Source organism: Narcine bancroftii, chromosome 12 (genome assembly GCF_036971445.1).
Source record: "Narcine bancroftii isolate sNarBan1 chromosome 12, sNarBan1.hap1, whole genome shotgun sequence".
In the NCBI taxonomy this organism is placed as follows: Eukaryota; Metazoa; Chordata; class Chondrichthyes; order Torpediniformes; family Narcinidae; genus Narcine; species Narcine bancroftii.
This window is the reverse complement of record NC_091480.1, coordinates 79,043,125-79,066,909: the sequence shown is the minus strand read 5'-3', so window position 1 is coordinate 79,066,909 and position 23,785 is coordinate 79,043,125. Positions and strand designations below refer to the sequence as shown.

The following is a 23,785-nucleotide window of genomic DNA, read 5'->3' as shown; positions in this document are numbered from 1 at the left end:
AAAATCTGGCAGCCTTATTGAGAGCATATAGATACATCATTGGCACCAATACAGAGTTACGATTGCTAATGGCTAGCCAGTAGACCTCTAAAGATTTTAAACAATGTGGTATTATCGTGTCTCCATTTGTTTTATTGCATGCACTGACATTCTTTCTGTTTAATAGGACAGACAGAGAGGAGGGGTGGAGGGAGGGGCTTTCTTGATGTTTTACATTTGGTATGATTGTTAAATATTAAAATGATAAATTGTAGCAGTCTGCGGCTTTTGCCGCAGGCCAATATTGAGGACGCTGTTTGAACAAGGCAATTGAGTGGGCTGCACGAGGCACCAGCAGCCTGTCCACAGAGGCCACCACAAAATGGGCTCTGCCAGCCAATCACGAGCAACAAATCACGAAAGGGCCAATCGGTGCCCAGGGCAGCACAAATCACACCCAATAACTTTGCAGCAAAACTGGTCGATCCAGCCAATCGCCGATGGCGGTTCGTGAGGACACCAATCAGAGCCTGAAGGAACATGGCCATCAGTCACGTGGCACCCCAAGGTCAGCCTGACTATATAAAAGGGAGCAGCCAGTTCAATAAATCAGTGCCAACTGCACTCCTTGTTGTCTTATTTCAGAGCTATAACTTCAAGACATGCCACCAAACAGCATTTTTGGACCCAACGCTGGATATCAAATTGGAAGACCAACCTTCAATCAACACGGTTTCCCTGAAGCTGCTGAGCTTCTGGACGTCGCAGCCACTGCCCAAGAAGGTAAAGGCTATTCACTCATTTGCTAGGCCAAATACAATCAAGGGCCTACAAGAATTTATTCTGGACGTCGCAGCCACTGCCCAAGAAGGTAAAGGCTATTCACTCATTTGCTAGGCCAAATACAATCAAGGGCCTACAAGAATTCGCCGGTATGATTAATTTTTTTTTAAACCACTGATTCATACTGGCAGCAGTCTGCATCATGAGGCCATTGTTCTCCCTCATTTCCAGTCACAAGAAAGACATTATATGGATGAATGAGGCAGGTGAGGCTTTCCAATCTGCTAAGGAGCTCTGGTCAACAACACTATTAGTGCGCCCTAGGCCCGACAGCCCTCACAGTAGATACCTCCAATTCAGCAGTCGGGGGTATGCCTGATCAGCTGGTGCATGGACAATGGCAACCACACGCTTTTTTTTAAGCAAAGGCCTCCGGCTGGCAGAACTGAAATACAGTGCATTCAACTGCAAACTGTTGATTCTGTACCTGGCAGTGAGGCATTTTCGATATTTCCTCAAGGGCAGGAAATTCCAGATCTTCACCGACCATAAACCACTTATCTTTGCTTTCAGCAAAGTTTCAGATCCATGGTCAGCCAGACAACGGAGACACCTTTCGTATATTTCAGAATTCTCCTCCGACACTAGTCAGATCGCAGGAAAATCCCATGTGGTGGATGATGCATTGTCCCGACCTGCCATTTCTGCCATACATGCCCCCGCCCCACGCATCTACTACATGGCCCTGGCAGAAGCACAAGTAGATCCTGACACCCTTGTATATTGAACTGCAGTAACCTGCCCACAGCTGGAGGTTGTTCCAATGGGCCCAGGTGAAATGACTCTTTTGTGTGACACAGCTACTACAATCTAGCACACCCTTCCATTAGGACCACTGTCAGAATGATTCATCTGGCATGTCCTCTGAAGAGGTCAGCAGTGGGCAAGAACTTGCACACAATGTCAGTCTGCTAAGATCCAGGAACACATTAAGGCCCCTCTCCACACTTTTGAACACGGTGAAGGTTCAACCACATACATGTGCACATTGTTGGCCCACTACAGGTTTCAAGGGGTGCCCAACACCTGGTCACTATTGTAGACCGTTCAACTAGGTGGCCCAAAGCAGTCCTGTTACTTGAGGTATCCACCAAGACGTGCAAGGGCCCGGCTAAACAACTGGGTGGCATTCTTTGAGGTCCAAGGACATCTAACCTCTGAGAGAGGAGCCCAATTTACCTCCAGTCTATGGGCAGCCTTGGCCAATTCCCTTGGAACCCAACTCGATCAGACAACGGCATACCACCCACAAGCCAACGGATTGTTGGAGAAATTCCATGGGCACCTCAAATCAACCCTCATGGGCAGACTCTCAGGGCCCATCTGGACAGATGAGCTGCCGCGGGTCCTCCTGGGGATTCAGACTGCACCAAGGAGGATTTCAATACATCCACAGCCAAGATGTGTGTACAACGTGCCCTTAGTCAACCCAGGCAAATTCTTGGCTGGTATCTCAGAAGATCCACCAGATGCCACCAGACTGTGCAAATGCTTGGGAACGCTTGCCCCAACATTTCCCAAAGCACGTGGCCATCCCTGATCTATAGTCCACAAGAACCTCAAGAACTGTAAATATGTTTTCACGAGGCGTGGCGCTCACTGGAAACCAATCCAAAGACCATACAAGGGGCTACACCACATACTACGACACAATGGTTCTGGACATCAGCGGCAGCAAAGAGACTTTCACGATTGACCAGCTCAAACAAGCACATTTGGATAGCCGTCAACCAATTACACTCCCAATCCCTCGTAGCAGGGACAGGCCTTCCAAAAGGTACCTCTCCAGGCCGCTTCTGGTGGGTGGGTGGAGAGAGAAGGGTCATTACAAACCACACCTAGCAAAACAGGACACCAATCAAAGCCAGAAGGAACACGGGTCATGTCCATCAGTCACATGCAGCTAGGGTTAGCCTGACTATATAAGAGAGCAGCCAGTTCATTAACTCGATGTCAACTTCACTCCTTGTTGTGTGCGACTTATTTCCGAGCCATAACCCCAAGACATGCCACAAAATATTTTGATACAAAGCAACATTTTCTTAATCAGTTCATCAAGAACAATTAAGGCACCAATCAAATTAAGGTCAACTGTCAGAATAGAGTACAAGTGTCTTCAGTAACTTAAGTTAAAATTGTTAACTTCAGTTGTCAATTTCAGATTTGTAAGCCTAATCATGACCATCTGGCAAAAAAAATACATCAAGGACAGGATTCCTACCGATCAGTAGTTTCTAGTAGCTTCTGTACTATCAATTCAAATGATGATGACAAACAATAAGTCGAAGGTTCTTCCTGATCATCTGCTACATCTGCAGCTTCATAAGCAGCTTCTGCCAAACTGGAAAATGCCTATGGAAAACAAGCCATATACCATATTCAGATTTTAAAAACTTAAGCTAAAAATGCTTAATCACAACAGACATCAAGATTAATTTGGTCAGGGAGAGGGAAAGAAATTTCCAAAATACACTAAATTCCCCCCAATAAATTTTCGTTCTCATGTGTAGTTGTGGCTTAAGATAACTCAGAAGTTTTAAAATGAATCAGCAACATGCATATTATTCCTGGAATGAACAGATTAGCACACAAGGAACCTTTCATGGGTCTTGGTCTGTACACCTTGGAGTTCAGAAAAATGAAGAGGACCTCAGATGCATTTTCAATGTTAAAAGGCCTGGACAGAGTGAATGTGGCAAAGTTGCTTCCCATTGTAGGTGAGTCAAGGACAAAAGGGCACAATTTCAAAATTGCAGATATGGATGGATTTCTTTAGCCTCAAATTTGCTACCACAGGCAGCTGTGGAGGAGGCCAACTCACTGAGTGAATTTAAGCGAGATAAATATCTGAATAGTTCTGGATTCAAAAGTTATGGGAAGAAGGCAGGAGAGTGGGGGAAATGTACAAGCTCAAAGATGGAATGGCAGAGCAGACTCAACAGGCCAAACAGCCCACTTCTGCTCCTATATCTGTGGACTTTATCATTTTGATGGCACATTCCAATTAACAAACAACTTACCCAGCAAACATTGGAAGCCACTCTAGGTTCTGCTCCTAGACCTTCAATAAGACACTGTAGTAATGGAGTCAGGTACATGTCATTGATAGCAGCCTCAGGAAGTAACTCACAAATGCGCCCCACAGTCCAGGCTGTAGTATCCCGAACCACAACACTAGGATCTTTCATTAACTCAATCAGTGTGGGCATTGCCTGAAATTAAAAATTTGAATTTATTAATATTGTACATTACAGCATAACAAGTCAACCCCCTTTTTCAGCCTCATTTTAAGGGTTTATGGTATATCCGGCATACAAAACGACCTCAATTTTCTGACTGTCTGAGGTGCCCCATTGATTGGCATCACCAAAGCTGGTGATGCTTGAGATGGGCCGTTGATCGACAGTTACGTCAACTCCCATAGATCGTGCAGATCGATCTGCTGTGCATTGGCTGGATGGGATGGCTATCACGTAGGGCCCATTGGCACAGCCCAGCATGCAATGAAAATATGAAGTCAGGTTGAAGTTGAAAGTGATAGAAATGGCCAAGAAAACCAACAACTGAGCTGCTGCGAGAACATTGGATGGGCACGAGAAGTTGGTTAGAGATTGGAGGAAGAAAGAGACTATGAAAAATACCAGAAAGGCAATGTTCTTTGAGAAACGGAATCACTCATTAGCCAGAGTTGGAGAATGGGTATGTGAACAAAGGCAAGATTGCTACAGTCATTTCAAAATAAAGTAACATTTGCATTGCAGTGGGGCAAGTCACACCCAGTCCTCAATGATGATTTTGAGGCCACATATGGTTTCATAAACAGGAAAAATCTGGTATTATGCCAAAAATCAAATAAATTCACAAAAACTACCAAAAATTCTTGATCATAAAGTTGTAAGTTTTCACCAATTTCTTGTACATAACCAGCAGAAACATCAGTTTGCATTGGCAAATATCAGAAACATGGACGACAACCCTGTGAATTTCAACATGATAGGCAATGGCCAATGGAAAGGAAAGGTGTTATTGCGCATGGCCAATGGGACAAAGACCCATGGTAATCTTCAAATGCAAAATTAAACAGAAAATGAAATTCCCTGCAGGTATTTTTGATCATCATAAAAAAGGATGGATGAAAATGGTTAAAGCTATGGATAGACAATGTGTGGAACAGGCAGCTTACGCAAAGATGAGTTTGCAGTCTTGGATATGTTTCGTAGCCACTTAACAGGATGCGAAAAGTAGATCAGCACTACATGATTCTTACGTGACGGTCATTCCAGGTGGTTTGATGCCTATATTGCAACCTCTCAATGTCTGCTTGAACAAGTCATTCAAAGATCATGTGAATACATGGATGTCGAGTGCAGAGTGCAGGGCAATGCATGCTGCATCACTTGCTATGCTGTTTAACTTTGTGCTCAAGGCATGGGACAAAGTTAAAGTAGAGACTGTGATAAAATCATTTAAAGAGTGTGGCATCTCTTGTGCAATTGATGGCACCAAAGATGATTTACTGTGGGACACTGATGACAAAGCTGAAACCGCCTTTATCAGATACAGACTGGGACCTATATGATGACTGTTTAAACAGTGAGTATGGGTGTGCTTGCTTCAGAGGATGAAAACGAGAATGATTTTGAAGGGTTCTAATTGTGTTGTTTTCAATAAAAATCAATTAAAATTTGTCGCAGTCGAGTTTTTTTGATTTTTCAAGGGTCAACTTAAATGCTGAATCAGTGAGGCTTAGATTTTGAGCTGAATTTTAGGTCTCAAAAGTATATTCAGTGTACAAATCCCATTTATTGAGAGTTTTTTTGCGTTTAACGACTTGACTTATACCCCGAAATATACAGTACTGGCAAAAGGAAATGTCAAAAATAATTACTAAACTGGTCAAATGTTTACTTTTGACAACTTTCAAGTTGGAGAAAGTTACTGTTATAAAAACATTAATACTCAATTGTCAAATTATGTTGATTTAAAAATATCCCATATCAAATGTAACCTGTTTCAAAGCCCGTTATTTAGCTAACTGCAACACATTCATCCTTCCCCACCAATGCCAACTCCAATGAACAAATTCCCTACCAAAGCCTAATCTGGCAATGCTCAACATACATGGCTTAACTAGACAATTTTATGGAAAAAGAGAGATTTTTGTAACAGCCATAACATGATCATTTCAAACAGTACTTTCCAGTAGCCTCAGGAGCACTATGGTCGAAAATACCTGTATCATAAGTGGTTTAAGTTGATTGGGTTCAGGACCTTCCAGAATAGAGCCAAATGCCATCACAGCTGCATCTCTGTACCTCCAATCTGGATTTTTGATGTGTTCTTTAATAAATGGAAGTATGTGTGGGACAATGTCATCCTCACAGCAGGTCGCCAGTAACATGAGACAAACACCAGCGGCTTTGCATGGATTCCAATCATCATCATCGTCATTTTCATCCTAATAGTGAAAGGGTAGATTAATTTTTAACAATTCACTAGAGTAGTGCATGTCACCATCAACTGATCAGACATTCTAAATCGATAATGGATCTCATTTTTAGCAGTGGCCGTGATGAAATAAATAAAAGTACATCAAGTTGGTTGCAATCCTAACTGGAATTTTCAAACTAAATTATGATTAAAATATATCCAAAACCAATCAACTTGTTCTGCATTCACACATGTTGGAAGGAGGATCACCATGATGACTATAGGAGACATGGACAAGTGACTGGAAGAGCAGAACAAACCTCGAAGATTAAAGTTATTGCTTTCTCAGATATGTCAATCAACACTGCACAAAAAGCTCCAAGTTATTAACATACATGCAATTACATGAATGTAAGATACGATCATTTTCAAAAACTCCCTGTGGATTTGCAGTTCACAGTGCTACACAAAAGCCCAGAACCACCAAATAATTAGTTCTGCTTGAAAAAACGGAACTATATACAGGCACATGTGACATATTTATCTGACAGCGGGGAAGGAACAAGACATGGTTTTAAAATTTCCTAGAGCTCATGTCAAATTAAGATATGTATTAATCTGCAAACTGCCATGGTAACTTTTTCAATTTCAACTACTTGAAGAAATTTTAGGTTACATTTATACTTTAAAAAGTAGTTTTCCTGCTAAGGGGATGGTTGGGGCAATTTCTTTTTTTTTTAATATTTTATTTAATCAAAATATACAAGACCAAATATTTGACAATGTATCCAAATAATATAATAGAATATTAACAAATACATGTTGAAACTATACAGATAAGAAAAAACAAATCTAAAAACTAAAGATTACCTACTACAAATAAAAACTAAAACTCTTATAACCCACCCTCCCCCCCCAAAATTAGTCTAATTCCAAAACTAAAATACACAAAAATATTTCATTATAAAATGATTACAATTGATTAATTTGGATTGCATCAGTTGACACTCAGAGACCTCAAAAGACAAAATTATTATACCTTCAGGGAAAACTTCACTGAACAGGAAAAACAAAGAAAAATTTTATAACTTTAAAAACATGATTCTTGCCTACACGACCCCCAAATTTGCAAAAATAAGGAATATTTATCCCTTAAATTATATATTTTTTTTCTAATAGAATGGAACAGAATGTTGAATCTCAGCATGCCATCTATCTGATGTTAATGAAACATCAGATTTCCATGTTACAACAACACATTTCCTTGCTATTACTAAAAACAAATTAAATTTTAATTGAGAATCTGACAGCAACAATTTAGGAGTGGCACTTCCAAAATAAAGTAATTCAAGGTTTAAAGGAAAATTCACCCCCGTTAACCTTTGCAAAAATTTACTAATAGAAACACAGAAAAAGTTGACCTTTAATCAAAATCACGTAGAAAGAAAAAAGTTCCAATTTCTGTAATTTCTGAAGAGTAATATATAATTGATGTAGAAAACATTAATGAGGTAATCTACATCTTACATTAATAGTATTTTTCATAACTTCTTTACACAAATTTTGCCAATCTTGTTTATCTATAAATGTTTCTAAATCTCGTTCCCATCTTTCTTTTGAGTTAAACAAACCTACTTTAGGTGCCTGTTCTTGTAATAATATGCAATTGAAATACTTTTTAAATCATTCCATCAACCATAATTTGTTCTAAATTTGAAAGATCTTTTAAAATAATTTCTGATCCCAATTTCTCTCTTAAATAAACATTCAATTAAAAACATAATAATGTATTATGGAGGTATATCATATTTAATCATTAATTGATCAAAAGACATCAATTATCATAACAATCCCCCAATTTAGAAATTCCCTTCTAATGCCGTACATTTTAAAAAAGGTCGGGGAAATTTCTGTGACCTGGATTTTCTTTGGTCATGCCTCAAGGATACAGGGCTTCAGCCTGTATACCTAGGCCAGAAAATCAAACATCCAGAACTGGAGTGCTAGGCAAATTATTTTGGAGGGTGTTAAGTATATGGAACAACCTGCCAGAGAAAGTTGTAAAGGGTACAATTTGTTTCAAAGACATATGGACAAGTTTTTAAAATTGTAAAAGTTTCAGGGAAATGGTGCAAATGGGACTAGCTCAGGAAGGTAACCAAAATAAATTGGGCTAAGAGGTGTTTTTGTATTGAATAACAAAAACTTTATTGGCTACTGACCAGAAATTGATTTCAACGATAACAATTATTTTAAAATGGTGTCTTTTTATCAAATGCTTTCTAAAACACTTCAAGGGAATGTTGCATCTACCAATGATTAAACAGTCATCCAAGTTGATCTTCAGGTACAGCAGTTACAATTCTTAGTTTAAAATGGAACACAGAAGTATACCAAGTTCTTGGGTGGAATATATAATTTAGCAAATCACATTGCATTAAAATATAGAATCAATTTCATGCATTATTAACTCAACTGAAGTTTGCAGTTTACCATACACCTTGACATCAAATTCTAATTTAAAACATTTAGAATTAGCACAAAATTGGATCTGGTTCATCTTTTACCATGAATTACCTGTTTAGTCAGTGTCTGAGTGAGAATGGGTACCAAATACTGCAGTGCCCCTTTGGCATAGAATTTGCTTGTATGCTCAGGAGGCCTTCTGTGTTCTGCTGCCTGTGTAGACAATTTGAAATGAACATAAACCACTTAAATACAATAAACCAAACTGGAAAACTTAATTCACAACTAATCTCTTAGTCATTACAATAGTGAACTTAAACAGCCTTTGCTCTTTTCCAACTTGGCAAATCAAGGCTCAGCTGTCTCAACTGCAGTTTCAGCAGGGATACAAGTGGTGAACCATTTGCAGGAAAAGTTGCTGTGCCCATAACTTTTAGACCAACTTGCCACGTGTGACATCAAAAAGGTTACCCTCGCCTTCAAGCTTACTCAGGTATTCATTATAGTCGATGTGACAAAGCATTCAAAATATTCCAACTTACAGTGACTGGACAAATTTACCATTCGACATTACTGCTTTTGCATACCATTCCTTATCACAACATACAAATATTATAACTATTAACATTATAACTCAACCTCAAAGGAACCAATCAGGTTTGTAAACTGATACCCTTTCTCAAGTACCTAGATTTATTTATGTACACCAAGGATAACCCAAAAAATAATCAATTTCAAGAGGACTAGTAAAATGATACAGCTCCTTCAACAACGAAAGGATATCAAAACAATTTACAGGTAGGGGAAAAGTGGAATAGCAAAATTCTGCATTCCAATTTCAAGCGAACAATTAAATAGTCTGTTTAAATGTCACGAGGACTGAGCATTTTGTTGGGACATAGCTGCCTAACTCTTTTTTAAAAAAAGTACTGTATTGTTACGGGGTTTTTCACATCTAACAGTATAAAAATCCAGTGTAACACCTGTCCTGAAAGAGCTTTTCTACATTTATGCAACTGTGTCATGCCTCTCCACGCACATGCAAATACTGTATTAAACGCAATACATTTTTCTGTTGCCTAGTAAAAAACATACCTCAGATGCTTCTATAGCTAAATCCATTTCCTCATCACAGACATTAGACCAGAATTCAATTCCTTGCAGGGCTACTTCATCAATATCACTCTTCATAGCTTCAATGGTAATCTTGAGTTTAAAAAGCAGACATTTATAGATATTAAATACATTTACCAGCAACACAGAGCTGACAAAATAATAATCCCAATGGTTCACCATCTGGCTCACTGGGACCCCAGTTCCTAAAAGCCTTTTAAACTTACCAGGGACTGGTTTTGCAGTGACTTTTTAGAATCTCCTCACTCAATGGAAAAAAATCATTGTACTCTTGGTTACATATGAATAGCTGTTTAAGTTTAGTTGGAGTGACATCCAAAACAGGCAACACCTGCATTGGGGAGAGGCTGCATTCCTAAAAAAAATTAGTCTCTCAATTTTTTGTGATGGAAGGCCACATTTCCCATTGAACTGCATTTTACAAGTGGGATAATAGTTTACTGTTTCTTTAACATTGTGTTTATTACCCACACAAAACTCCGACAAAGACAAAATTCTGCAACTTAAATGGCCACAGTATTTGGCAGGGGGTTGTCACTGGTAGTCTGGAAAAAATCTGACAGTCCCGTACCAAAGTTCCAAGGGTGCCTGATTATCATTTTTACCATAGTTACTATATTCCTGAAATAACAAAAAGTATACTTACAGCAAAAAGAGCAGGACCCATATAAGTTTCCATATACTGGTAATATAGGGACATGATCTTCACCAAGTTTTGCAAGGCAGCCACTCTCACCTATTAGATTCAAGCATTAAATTCATATGTATCCACAAAGTAATTTCCTGGCTGAACCTTTTATTTCACATTTAGTGTTTGTTACTTACCCTTGTATCAGGACATTGAGTTGCTTCACAAACTACTTGCATAATAAAGTGCCTCTCAGACTATAAAAGAAAAAAAAATCTGAAAAATTGCACAGAAACTTCAACCACAATCTTCACAATATGCAATACCTAGTAAACAATTAGTCACAATGAACTAGAGGGCAAATAACAATCTTTTTTGAAAAGGGGCAATGCTGGTGTTTCAACCCTCTTATTACATTTTGTAGTTGGACAAGTACATGTATGTCAATAAATTAATCACCACAGAAAAACAACTGGACAATTCACACACAACTTTTACACAATAGGCCTATCGCTTGATTAAACTGTGAACATCTATACTTTTGGAGAAAGCCAATAAAATAATTAAAATTAGTTTTGCCCTCTTCCCAATCCAACAAATATCTCATTGGGCAAGATATTTGGTCCTCACTCAACAACTTTTAAATATTGTTATAGAATCATGGATTTCGAGAACCAGATCCCCATCTCATCCTAACCTTACTATAAAGCACAGCCAGCAAGTCTCAGGTTTATTCCATTTAATTTCATCAAAAGGATATCAGCGTGGTGCATGATTTCTCATCACAGACTTAAGGCGAGCCATTGAAGAATACCATTAAATGGAAAGTTGAGAGATTGGAGGATTAAATAAAACAGGAGCAGCCACATTCACACAGGTAGATACCTAAAAATGTACTTGAATGCTTCAGTTTGATACATTTACTAATTCAGGATCATGCACCCTTTTTTGACCAAGGCTGATGAACAGCTGCCATCACAGTATTGAAATAGCCCCGTACCTCTTTGTCAAAGTTAGCTTTGGTGAATTCCAAGGAGTTGAGCAGTGCATTAGTTGCAGCTAACTTTACATTGTTGCTAGGCTCCTCCTTACGCATTCCTTGAATAATTGCAGTAAGGATTTCATTTGATTTGTCCTGTAGTTGCTCAGGGTCCTGAGGAAAAAACCCACAATTTATAAATTCACTGATGACACTGCTGCTGGCTGATGAACAGGAAACGAGGTCAGAATGGAATTTGAGAATTTGGTTATATGGTGTCAGAACAACAATCTTGCTTTCAAAATCAGCAAGTCTGGACAGCTTATTGTGGATTTTAGGATTAGGAAGCTCACATCTTTCAACATTAAAGGGATGGCAGTGGAGAGGATTAGCACCTTCAAGTTCCTGGGAGTCTGAATATCAGAGGACCTCCCCTGAAGCAAACACATGTCAAATGTGAAAAAGGAATAGCCAACACCTCGACTTCCAAACAATTTGGAAGAGATGCAGCATGGTGTCAAATACTGTGTCACACCTTTAAAGGCATACTGTGGAAAGAGTATGGACTGGTTCAATAATGGCCCAAATTTACAAATTCAAATGCCTTGGAACATAGACGGCACCAAGAAAATGGCAAACCTAGCCAAGTCCATAATGGGCACTAACCTACCATCCATTGAAGACATCTAGGAAAGGCACTACCCCTTGACAGCAGCTATCAGAAAGGATGGCCACTTCCCCCATCACAATCTTTTCTCACTGCAAGTTTCAGACAGAAGGTACTGAAGCCTTAAGGTCATGTAGTAACATTCAGGAGCCTGCTTCAGGTTGGGGGAGGGGGGAGCTTCATGAACCAAAAGTGCTGGACTTGACTATCCTGGAAACATCAAAAGGATTTGCCTGCACTGTTAAAGCCTTTCTTTCATTAACTGAAACAGTGTACATTTATTCTCACTTTTATATTCATCATCTTTTGCTGTCTTGGCATATTGTGGTAATTTTATTTGTATTATTGTAGTTGCTGTATCTTGTGTAAATAAAATACTCACTATATCTTGGCATATGTAACCAATGGCTTCCAAGGTCGCCTCTTTCATGTGTTCAGTGCTATTAGGATTTGTTACATTTGCAACCAGATGAGGAATGAGTTCAGGCCATTGAACAACAGGGATTTCTGCACATGCAATACCAGCAACACACTGTGATGCAGAGCTGGGCCTGTAGGTTTCTGTTCCTAAAGTTTGTAAGACCTGTGGGAAGAGTTTAAAAATGTTAAAGTCTTACTCCTTCAAAGACGAGTAACAATTTCTTTAAGGACAATTAACCAATAGAATTGGAAGAAAGAATAGAACAGGTACTGTAGATTTAATCCTTAAGATCAACTTTATTGTACTGGCTCAAAATAACATTTACTCCCCCACATCCCCAAACCCAAAGAGTGTCATCATCCCCCAGTGAATTAACATGCAGATTATTACAGTAAATCACTCAAGAATTAAAATTATAGAAATTCTAATCAAAACAGTTGAATTCATACACTAAAATAAACCCCAAAGACAGCACACAATTTCAATAATTAGAGTTGATATTCAAAATATCATTTTGTATTTCACAGGCTCGATTCAATCATGACCCAGCAAAACCACAGATAACACAGAATCCAGATTAGATTTTCCACTTGAGGAATATTTTAAAATAAAAATGTAGTCATTGTGTGCACCAAATGATACCATTTAGAGCAATATTCTTCTTTTCATTTTAGAATTCAGCATCCCACAACAGAGATATCCTATTATAATGCAGAACAGTCCCCCACACTCCATGTTGTACTTGAAACTCAGGCATATATTAATTTTTTTTTAAAAATTGCTACTACTGTAAATAAGGCACATGACAGAATCTGAGGGAACAAACATTTCTCATGTAAATTCTTATTACAAAAACATATTGTGTTGTGTTTCTTACACTTAGTTATCAAAAGGAATTCTGCATGAAACAATAGCTGTGAACCGGTTCTTGAGCAACCATTGGAATCAAGATACACCCTAAAATACCAGGTCAGATTTGTATAAAGAACAAATGTGGAAGATAACTGCACGTGGAGATGCCCCTTGATGAATTCATCTTCCAAATGTCACTTAGCACTGCTAGTTACAAAAAGCCAATATCCAAATGGTCTTAACCAAAATCTCTTCTACGATATTAAAACTTGAGACTCAAAAGCTAAACAGATTTGACCAAAAAAAATATGCACTGCACGAAATCAATTATCTGCAGAATATTTAATTTGAGATTGAGAAAAAATGCTCTATTAAAATGCACATAACCTTCATGAATAATGAAGGCAAGAAAAATTTTTAGAATGCACATCCATAAATAAAATCATGTCCTCCTTGGCAATGGACAGTTAAACAAATTTTAACGAAATGCAAAACTGAAATGACAAAATATTTATAGTGAAATTGCTAGTTAAACCCAAGAATGTGAAAATGTTCCCCATGCCATTATGCTTTTATTTAAGCCATCTGCCTTCATCACATATTACATAGCAAAATTACAGAAGTTGTCATAACTTCCCTAACTTACGAAGGTTTTGATTTCTCGACGAGCATTGCTGTCAATAGCCAACCACCTTTGCTGATATTGTGTCTTGACATCAAGGTCCTTGGACGTTAAGGAATTCTTTATTTGTAGACCAGCTGCAATTCGAGCAACTTGGCTGTTTCCTGGGTTTGCTAGTACCTTTGAGAGTTCCACCAAGAAGGTAGGCTGCAACGAGATTTACGAAATAACGTTTCAATAGTCTTTACTCCCATTCCCAACATTTCTGGTTTAAGAGATTATATTTTAAAATTAAGATATTTTGTGCAATAACAAGGATACAAACAGGGGCTTAGAATAATCAGATGACCATGACTACCAGAACATAAACTGAGGCAGAACCAACAAATCTAGTTTCAAAACATTACTGAGTACCAGATATGCACAATGGCAATAACTTTTAACTTGATACATATGCCATTGCACCTTGACATAGGTAGAGTATTAATAGATGAGTGAGTGATGGGCATCTTACCTCCCAATAATGCCTTGAATGTACAAAAAAGATAAGTAAAAGACGCCGACACTTGCCGAAAGCAAACTTGCAGGTCCCAAAGTATAGCCCCCAATGCCGCTAAAATAAATGGACCTTAAAGCTGAATTATCTAATGTACCCCAAATACCTAATCTGAAAAAAGACACGGGCATTAAAAGTGACTGTCACCCAATGGTTACTACCCCACGAATAAAAAGAATTCAACCCACCCGGAGACGCATCACACCATAACTCAAATTCGCTAGTCACCCTAATGAGATCATATTCCTCACGTTAACAGTTGACCACTTGATGACTTTCTAGCATTTTAAAGAAATTTTATTCTATTTTACCACCATGATACATTGTTTAAATTAACTTAGTTCATGGAAACAATCGGTCCTGAGAGAAGACTAGCTGTTGCAATAAGTCACATGATAAATGAGTTTGAGTGAGATCTTAAGGTCAAAATACTCTGATTTCTATAGATAACAATAAATTCTTGGAACCATTATCTTGACAGGAATTCAATTGCTCATCTGATTGACGAGAAACAAAATCAACACGAGAGCAGCATGCTACAGTGCCAGTGATCAGGACAGATTTCGAATCCTGTGCTGTCTGTAAGGAGTTTGTATGTTCTCCCCATGTCTATATGGGTTTGCCTCGGAGGCTTCGTTTCTTCCCACCGTTCAAAATGTACCAGGGATTATAGATTAATTGGGTGGCACAGGCACATGAGTGAGTCCTGTTACTGTGCTGTATGTCTAATTTAAAAATTTTAAATTTAAAGAGGAACTTGATGGCTTAGTTACTGGATTGATATTGTAACAAATGAAGTAAAAATCCTAAAATATGGATAATATGCATTGCAGCACAAGTGAAAATAGTTGTAAAATTAAACCAATTAATTGTCCGAGTATAACATCAAAGAAAAGAAATGTAACTGGGGGCACATACCTGAAGGTGTAAAACCAGAAACTAATGAATCTTCTTTACTGACAGATGAAAACCATACAAAAGAAAATAATTTGGCTTCAGATGGGAATCAAATTCAAATCTGGACATGAACAATTTTGAGGACACGTAGATTGTTACAGGGAATAAGATAAATAATCAGAGGAAGAAAATAAAACCATGGAACTTTAATTAGCTGCATTCACTGCAATGGACAAAATAGACTTCATTTGTACTTTAATACTGGTTTAGTCCAATAGCTCCCACAGAATTAGAATTTATCAATAAATGACCTACTACATGGTTGGAGGTACACTAAGCATATTTTGATTTCCACCGATTGCATGGTTAAAAGCATGAGCAATTTTTAAATTCAATAAATGTTCCTTCAGCTGCTCAAAAACAGTTTGCAGAACTGTCACTATTGGTTTAAAATAGCATTTCCTAATTATTGGAATCTCTGCCAATGTTAAATTAGTTGTATTTTGTATACTTTTACACTGAGGACCAGAGAACGCTATTTCATCAGGTCGTACTTGTACAATTGGATGATAAATAAACGAACTCTCAGCAAATTCAATTCAAGCAGTTCCATTTAACAGTGAGTTTACTTTGTTACAAGCCCAGAGGTCCCCAAAACCCAGCAGCAATAGAAATTCACCAAGACAAATGGTTACTTAAACAAAAGTTGCTTTTAATTTTCTTTAAACATAAAAACAGGATCAAACATTAACTTATTACTATTAACTTAACTCCCTTCTAATTCTAAGTGCACCTGTATGTAATATGTACATGTTCAGGAAAGTTCTTTGCTTTAATAGTCCAGTCATTCACTTCTCCAAGGTCACCGGTATCATACTGTGCATAGAATTTAACATTTATGAATTTTCACCAGGCTCTGGTGCTTAAAGGTAAATGGTTACCGCTCAGGAAGGTTCTTGTTAGTTTCAGAGAGATATTTATTGCTCGTTGGACACACACAGTCACTTCAGCATCTTGCCAAAGAAACTTGCCACAATATGGGTTTTCCAAATGATAACCTCCTTCCAGGTCACCAGAGTTCCTCTTGTTTCCCTTATTTCAGGAGAAACACTCTAGCCAGCCATTTCCTCTTGTATGGACCACAAGGGTTTTCAACAGGCAGAACTCACAACCCGTCTCCAAAATGGGAGGGGGGTTTCAACAAACCTGCTAGCTTGCCATGTTGCAACCTCAAAAGCTAATGTAGAACTGACTTTTTTCTCTCTAAGAGAAGAACCCTGTTTTCTTTCCCCTCTGCTTGTAAGAACCAGAACCCCTCCCAAGGCTCCAAATCCAATCCTTGAAAGATTTTTATCAACATTTGACTTCTCCATTTGCCCCTGGTTTTGAAATACCTTCCAAAGCAGTTCCATTGTCTTTTGCAAAGTTCTTGCATTTTCAATGAGATGTGAAGTGTAAGTTTATGAAGTGACCTACACTAAACCCTCAACAATCTCTTAAAAACATATTTAGATATACATGACCAGTAACAACTGCAATACTACAATTTACATTATAGTAAACAGTTTCTGGCAAAGTTTCAAACTGCCCAATAATAATGGGCAATAAAGAAATATGTAGAGTTGCTCCACTGAATCAGCAATCACAAGAAACTAAAATCACATTTTGTCTATATTATGAAATATTTTTATTCTAATTAATCAGAATCATTTAAAATAATCACCAATTAAAATGAAAACTCCTGTATTGCCAAATAAGACTGCAAAATATTCACATCTAATTTATTATTGTTGTAAGATATCTAAGCATGTTAGAAACAAAGGACAGAATATCTAGTGCCACAAACGAGCCTGCAGCTGACGTGGACATTTACCCCCTCCATAAATCTTCGTCCGCGAAGCCAAGCCAAAGAAAAAGCTACAAATAAGAAAATTTGAGGTACGGTCACTATAATCCTTCTGGCCAAGAATCATGGAAAAGAATAAGCGATCAAGCTCATGGGAAAAATAAGTGCTATAAAAGACACTGTGCTGTTGATATTTACCATTAAGAGTAAATGACACGTTTTTCTTGAAAATATTAATTTGCTTATTTACTAGAGTCAATAAACACAATAAAAACATTGCTGCTAGATGTTACATAAAAAGTTGCCTTTTCCAAATATGACCAAAATTGTTCAAAATCATATACAAGTTAAAAAGTATTTGCAACACAAATTCAAAAAAAAAACTTCAGCAAAACTAACAAATTGGAGACAATTGGATAGTGAATGCAACATAATTTTAACAAATTCATTTATGGCTAATTGAATGCTCTGCTCCATATCTGAATGTGCAAAATTTCTGCCTTTAATTAAATGGCCCCAACAAACTATGTGGAATATTAAATAGGAATAAACTCAAAATAGGAATGAAAATTAACTCAAGAAAAACCTGCTAATATTTTGGATGATACACCATTTGACAATTCTGACAAGTTCATTATAAATTCAGAATTAGAAATCTGCAGCAAATCAAGCTTAAGATCATGGTGGAATTAAGCTAATTTGCAAAGAGTGTAACATAAAGATGTATAGTTTCAGTTAGAATAAGGAACAGAAAAAGTGCTGCAGTAAATTCACAAAACTATTACAATTGGTGCATCAGGGTCCCAATCCCACACTCAATTAAAAATGCTGGGGTCCTTCTTACCACTGCCCCATTAGACTTGCATGGTTAAGTTCAGACTGTGCAACAAAATCCAAATTAAGTATATTGTGTACAAGTTATTTCAAATAGCCAAAAATTTCTGCCAGTCTGGTAGCAAAATTCCAATGGGAGATGATCAGATCTTCTGGTATTAATGTACCAGAGCACTTGGTGACACCAAAAGATGATAAATCCCAAAGACAAAACCTACACCCAGTTTTGAAAGAGATGACCCTGGATGGTGAATATTCTAATTATTATCCAAGTCAAAATTCTGTAATTGTTCTGTGTATTGGAATGCCACAATTTAAGAGGGTGAGAAAACAAGAAAATACAAATAGACAAAAAAAAGCCAAAATTTGTAACGGATGGACACCAAATGCCAATCAAGAATTAATGGACATGGGTAACTTTCTGTATTGTTGCTTTCACCATCATTTTTCAAAAAAAAAAGCACAAATGAGTGACATTGATAGACAAGAGGATTGAGAGGCCCTTGAGCAAATACACCAAAAGCCATGAATAAATACTAAGGGAATCAAGGGCTACAGGAATAATGCCAAGGGTAAAAAAAAGCACATGGGTAATAGAGCTGGAATGTCTTTATCCATACTTTATTCCACTTCCATATTAAAACATTTTATTTTTGCGATTCTTCTTTTAAAAAAACTTTTACTACACCCATAAACAGATGGCAGATTCTGCTTTGATTAAGCTCTATCAAGTACCAAAACTAAGATTCAAAACTATTTGGACAACTTCCAATGCAATGCATTGCAGTTCCTTAAAAATTGAGTTATCGGAGGCAGTTAGTGTAGTGGTTAGTGCAATGATGTTACAGCGCTAGTGATTGGGACCAGGGTTCAAACCCAGCACTATCTGTGAGGAGTTTGTATGCTCTCCCCATATCTGTGTGGATTTCCTCTGGTTTCCTATCGTTTAAAACGCGTCAATTGGGCAGCAGGGGCTCATAGGATGAAAGGGCCCATTACTGTGCTGTATATCTAAATTTTAAAAATAAATTTAAAAATTAATATCAAGTCCCACTGAAGATTACAACCTGGAAATAACCTGCACACTGGGTGACCTACTGACCATGGGGTGTGTTACTTCCAACAAGATGTAACAGTACATCTACTACTCAATAAATCAACTTGCTTTAGTTTTGCCAGTGAACTTCCAAAATGTGGCACTCCCAGCAAGTTGTATAACCAACTTCTGTCACTTCTAAGTCTCCAAAATAAACTATCCTCAAATATACTTGAACTAAAGCTTGCATTGAGCACTTTCAATGTAATGAAAATACCTCAACAAGCCATATAACATAGAAATAAGACCAACACGGGTAACCAAATTTCAGGAGTTTCTCACTGAATTAAAAATTTCATGATATTTGATAGATTCAGAATCTGACAGCTGAAAGGCAGAGATTAAAACAGAGGATGCTCCACAGACCAGAACTGCACTGTATGAACTGAAAATCATACCACTTTTTAAAGGCATTATTTAAAACTTTGCGAGTTAGGACACAAAAAGCAAAGTGCAGAACATGGAAAAACAACAAGGATTACATTGGAATAAATAAAGCACAAGACAAAAAGGTTTTACTGTATTTGTACTCACTATAGTCCAGACACTGGGACCAGGTTTACCCACCCATCTGGTAGGCAGAGATAGCTCACATTTACGTTTCTGTTCTAACAGGAGAGATTTCCTGAGACTTTGCTGTACCTCAAATCTTTAACTCTTCAAAAGAAAAAAAAAGAAAAAAAAAAATTATCCCCCCCCCTCTAAAGTTATACCAACACAATGCAGCTAAGATTATAGGATCTTGCATGCAAGCAAATGTAAAAGATATTGGTACAATGTCACATCTGACTAGGACATCTTACCACTGACACTGCTAGAAAGGTCATTGGATATTGAAGACCAAGAACTGTTCCATAGTTCCTTTCCCATGCTAGCTCAGACATGAGGGCCTTAAATGATTGAATTTGAGATTGTTTAACAAATTCACAGAAGGAAAGGACAGTTACTTGCTTTTACTTAATAGGGAGAGAGCTCTTCATGAAGAGCCCACCACCTCTCTAACAAATTCATGAGGTGCAGGAATGAACAAGCAAACATAAAGAGCACCATCGCAAGGATGGGATGATTGAATAGAGGTGGAAAAGCCTCAAATCTTTTTTATTTATGTTGAGCAAGACCAAGGAAACAGATGGAAAAATATGCTGAAACAAGATAAAGCCGCAGTGTTAGCTCTGTGGTTAGTGCACTGCAATCATAGCACCAACAACCTGGATTTGAATCCAGTGCTGTTTGGAAGAAGTTTATGTTCTCCCTGTGTTGGGAGTTTCCTCCAGGTGTTCTGGTTTCCTCCCACACTTCAAAAATCTTTGCAAGTTGATTGGTGCTTAGGCAGCATGGGCTTGTGGGCCAGAAAGGCCTGTTACTGCACTGCATGTCTAAATTTAAATTCACGACAGCGAGGAAGCAGCTTACAAATACCAAAGAGCAGTTGCTTCTATGAAATTTATGTTGTGCAAATCGAAAATTGATTCCACTTATCATTTCATGAAAATAATTGTTTTTTTTTAAGCTCAGGTGACACTGAATTTATGCTGTTGACAGGTGATAATTCGACCAAGGGATTGAAAATCAAAATGGTTTAAAGTATGAATGACCATTATTGACAAAGCTGTGTAAATCTTAACATTACCCAAATATCTGAACTCATTTTATGATTAGAACAAACTTGAAGTTTAGGAAAAATCTGGCTAACAGATTGCTATTGATTGGCTAGTGATGGATCCACAGAAGCACTTATCAAGCAATATGAATATCAAAACATTGTGAACAGTGTCACATTCTGTGAGTTTACGATCAACATTTGCTGTGTCATACTGGCAGCAAGAGACAAAATTTGGGTACAGACCATGACAAAATATAGATATGAAAGCTCAACAATTGGGACCACTATTGTGTACACACTTGCCCCTATCCTGTCTCCCTTTATCTAATACATAATTTGTATTTTCTAACTTACAACTTAAAATGGATTACTTACCTTTTCTCTTTTGGGAACATAGAGATATCAATGAAGAAATCTCGTCAGATACAACCACAGAAGTACTTTGACTCAGCAAAAAAGCAAAGTACTCCAGTCAATCTCAACCCCAGATTAAAGTAAACAAATGCTGGAGAATCTGAGCAGGTCAAACAGTGTCCTTTATATAGCAATGGTCAAAATACATAACTAACATCGATAGCTTGAGCCCTTCATCAAGGTATCTTCATCAAACCTTGATAAAGGTCTCAAGCCCTAAACCTTTGCTAAAGAACACTGACCTGTTGAGCTTCTCAAGCATTTTGGTATTTTTTTTTTAAAAAACTTAAACCATGATGCCTACAGATCTTCTCGATTTACTTCTCAACCTGATGCACCCATTAAATACTTACAACTCTGTAGACTTAAAACCAATGCACAAGGGAAAGATTGGAGCAATGCACAATAGAAATGTGGAGACAGGTTGATGCCTGAATAGGGAGAGGTGGGAAGTGGAACAGGTAAGTGGTGAGCGAGAGAGATAACTGAAAAGTTATAGGTGAAGAGGGCTAAAGGAAGTTCTCTGACAGAATGAAAGGAATGGGGAGCTGGAGGAAAAGAGAATGTTGAAAGGGTTAACAGAAATTGGGGGTCAATATTAGTGCTGCTTGGTGCTGAGGCAAAATACAGGTTGTTCCTCCAATTTGCAGGTGGCCTCTATTTGAAAGTATGAGGCAATGGGTAGTCACGTCAGCATAGAAATTATGTGTGGAGGCCCTTGCTTGTTGTAGCAGCTCAATGAAACAATCCTCCAGTCTCCCTGACATAGAGGTGCACCAGGAGCACCCCACAGATTAGATGAATATTTCTTGAATCTGCCACACCTAGAATTTCTAATATTTTACTCATTATAGCAATTAATTGTAAGCAAACCAAGTAGGTCTCAAGGTTAATAACACATGACAAATTTGTACTGAAGCATTTAAAATCCAAAATAAAAACAGAAAATGTTGGAAACACTCAAGTCAGCCTGAGCATCTTCCATTTTTAAAATTAGATTTCCAGCATCTATATCTTAATTTTACATTAAAATACATAATCTAACAAAACATCAGCATAATTCATTGCTAACAAGCTAGATCAGAGTCCATTTGTTTCCTGTTGACAAAGTAACTCAGTTACTTTCCAAATACCCACGTCAGGGCACAGTCTGGAAGGTACTTGAAGCAAATGAACTCCAATTGAACTAAAAAGGAAATGTGTACAAACCCTCAAGTTTACAACAGTAGAAAACATCTACCAGAAATAATGAGCCCCCCGCCGTCAAAAAAAAATGCGTTATTTATGGATTACATTTCAGATAATGTCAATTTAAATCTGACAATTTTTTTATTCTGTGAAAACGCTTATTACTGCGAAGGGAGGGAAAAAGGAAATGGAATGAAGGGATCATGGTTGGGGGGGGGGGGGGGAGGGGAAGAGATGGGAAGGGCTACCCCAGGCGGGGGAAGAGAAAGAACAGGCCGAGCCGGCAACACGCGCTCAGAGGCTCGGGCTCACAGCTTCCCTTCGCCTCAACCCAACTTGAGCCGGTAGCCGGAAACCCAACCCCTCCGGCGAGCGCCCATTGGCCGAGGACCGGAGGCCGGTCCCGCCCCCTCCCCATCGCGCAGGAGCCCGCGCACCGGGCCCGTCAATCAGCGGTGTGCGGCGCCAGGATCCGGTCAGCATCTTCGGTTGCATGACCGCTTTCCCCCCCCCCCCGGCACCCCCACACCCCACAGAGGGAAGGCCTTTTTTTCGCGGAGCCAGGACGGAGACGAGTCCCTGCTCTCCCGCCCGGAAACCCCCATTCACCCCCCCCCACCATGATGAACAACAAAATCCCCCCCCCCTCACTGTCGTCCATTCAAAAGAGAATGCAAATACCAACCAGATTCTCCACTGCCGCCTGTTCCAGAAACTTCTGCGCGGCCTCCAGTTCATTGCGGTCTAGAGGAGGGGATGGGGGTGGGGGGCGGGAAAAGAGAGAGAGAGGGTGAGGCGGCGCTGGCGGCGAGGGACGGCAGAGGCGCGGGGCCCGCACGGCCGGCGCCGCTCACCTGGAGACACGGTCTTCTCGAGGATCGTGATGAGCTCCATGTTAACGAATCTCATGTGGGAAACGTCGCGGATTGGCTCAGGCACCAACGGCCATCAATGACTCCGGCGGACGACGCGGACCCAGGGCGTTCTGGCGGTGAATATGGTGCCTTTTTTTTATATAATGAATGCCGGTCGCTCCTCACACGCCGCCCTCACGCCTTCTCCTCCCGCAGCTGCGCAAAAGAAGTAGAGTGGCGCCGGCGGCGGAGCAATAAAACTGGTCGCCCGCCCTCACCATCTGACGCGTCTTCCCATTGGGCCGTTTCCGCCGCGATGAGTCATCGGCCCCCGTTGGTCGAGTTTTGCCTGCTCTTCCCGCCTTTTCGAAGCTGAGTTCTCGCCTATTGGTAGGACGGACCGCCCATCAAACGCCTGACCATGTCGTCCTACCCACCCCTCACCTGCCGCTGCTATGCAACGCGTCATCCCGTTG

General features: G+C 39.0%; 1 protein-coding gene across 1 annotated transcript in view; it reads right to left on the bottom strand.

Annotated features, from left to right (window-relative positions):
• Nucleotides 1-23,727, bottom strand: part of LOC138747626 (importin subunit beta-1) — a 34,119-nt gene extending 10,392 nt beyond the window's left edge. The window contains exons 1-12 of the mRNA XM_069907026.1: nucleotides 23,310-23,727; nucleotides 23,141-23,199; nucleotides 14,046-14,228; nucleotides 12,509-12,709; nucleotides 11,481-11,633; nucleotides 10,678-10,737; nucleotides 10,499-10,588; nucleotides 9,814-9,924; nucleotides 8,830-8,931; nucleotides 6,056-6,280; nucleotides 3,843-4,034; nucleotides 3,044-3,174 (exon numbers count right to left, since the gene is read on the bottom strand). Of these exons, the coding sequence (XP_069763127.1) occupies nucleotides 3,044-3,174; nucleotides 3,843-4,034; nucleotides 6,056-6,280; nucleotides 8,830-8,931; nucleotides 9,814-9,924; nucleotides 10,499-10,588; nucleotides 10,678-10,737; nucleotides 11,481-11,633; nucleotides 12,509-12,709; nucleotides 14,046-14,228; nucleotides 23,141-23,199; nucleotides 23,310-23,364 (1,562 nt within the window). The 5' untranslated portion in view covers nucleotides 23,365-23,727. The remainder of the gene's footprint in view (nucleotides 1-3,043; nucleotides 3,175-3,842; nucleotides 4,035-6,055; nucleotides 6,281-8,829; nucleotides 8,932-9,813; nucleotides 9,925-10,498; nucleotides 10,589-10,677; nucleotides 10,738-11,480; nucleotides 11,634-12,508; nucleotides 12,710-14,045; nucleotides 14,229-23,140; nucleotides 23,200-23,309) is intronic.
• Between the last annotated feature and the right edge of the window lie 58 nt (nucleotides 23,728-23,785).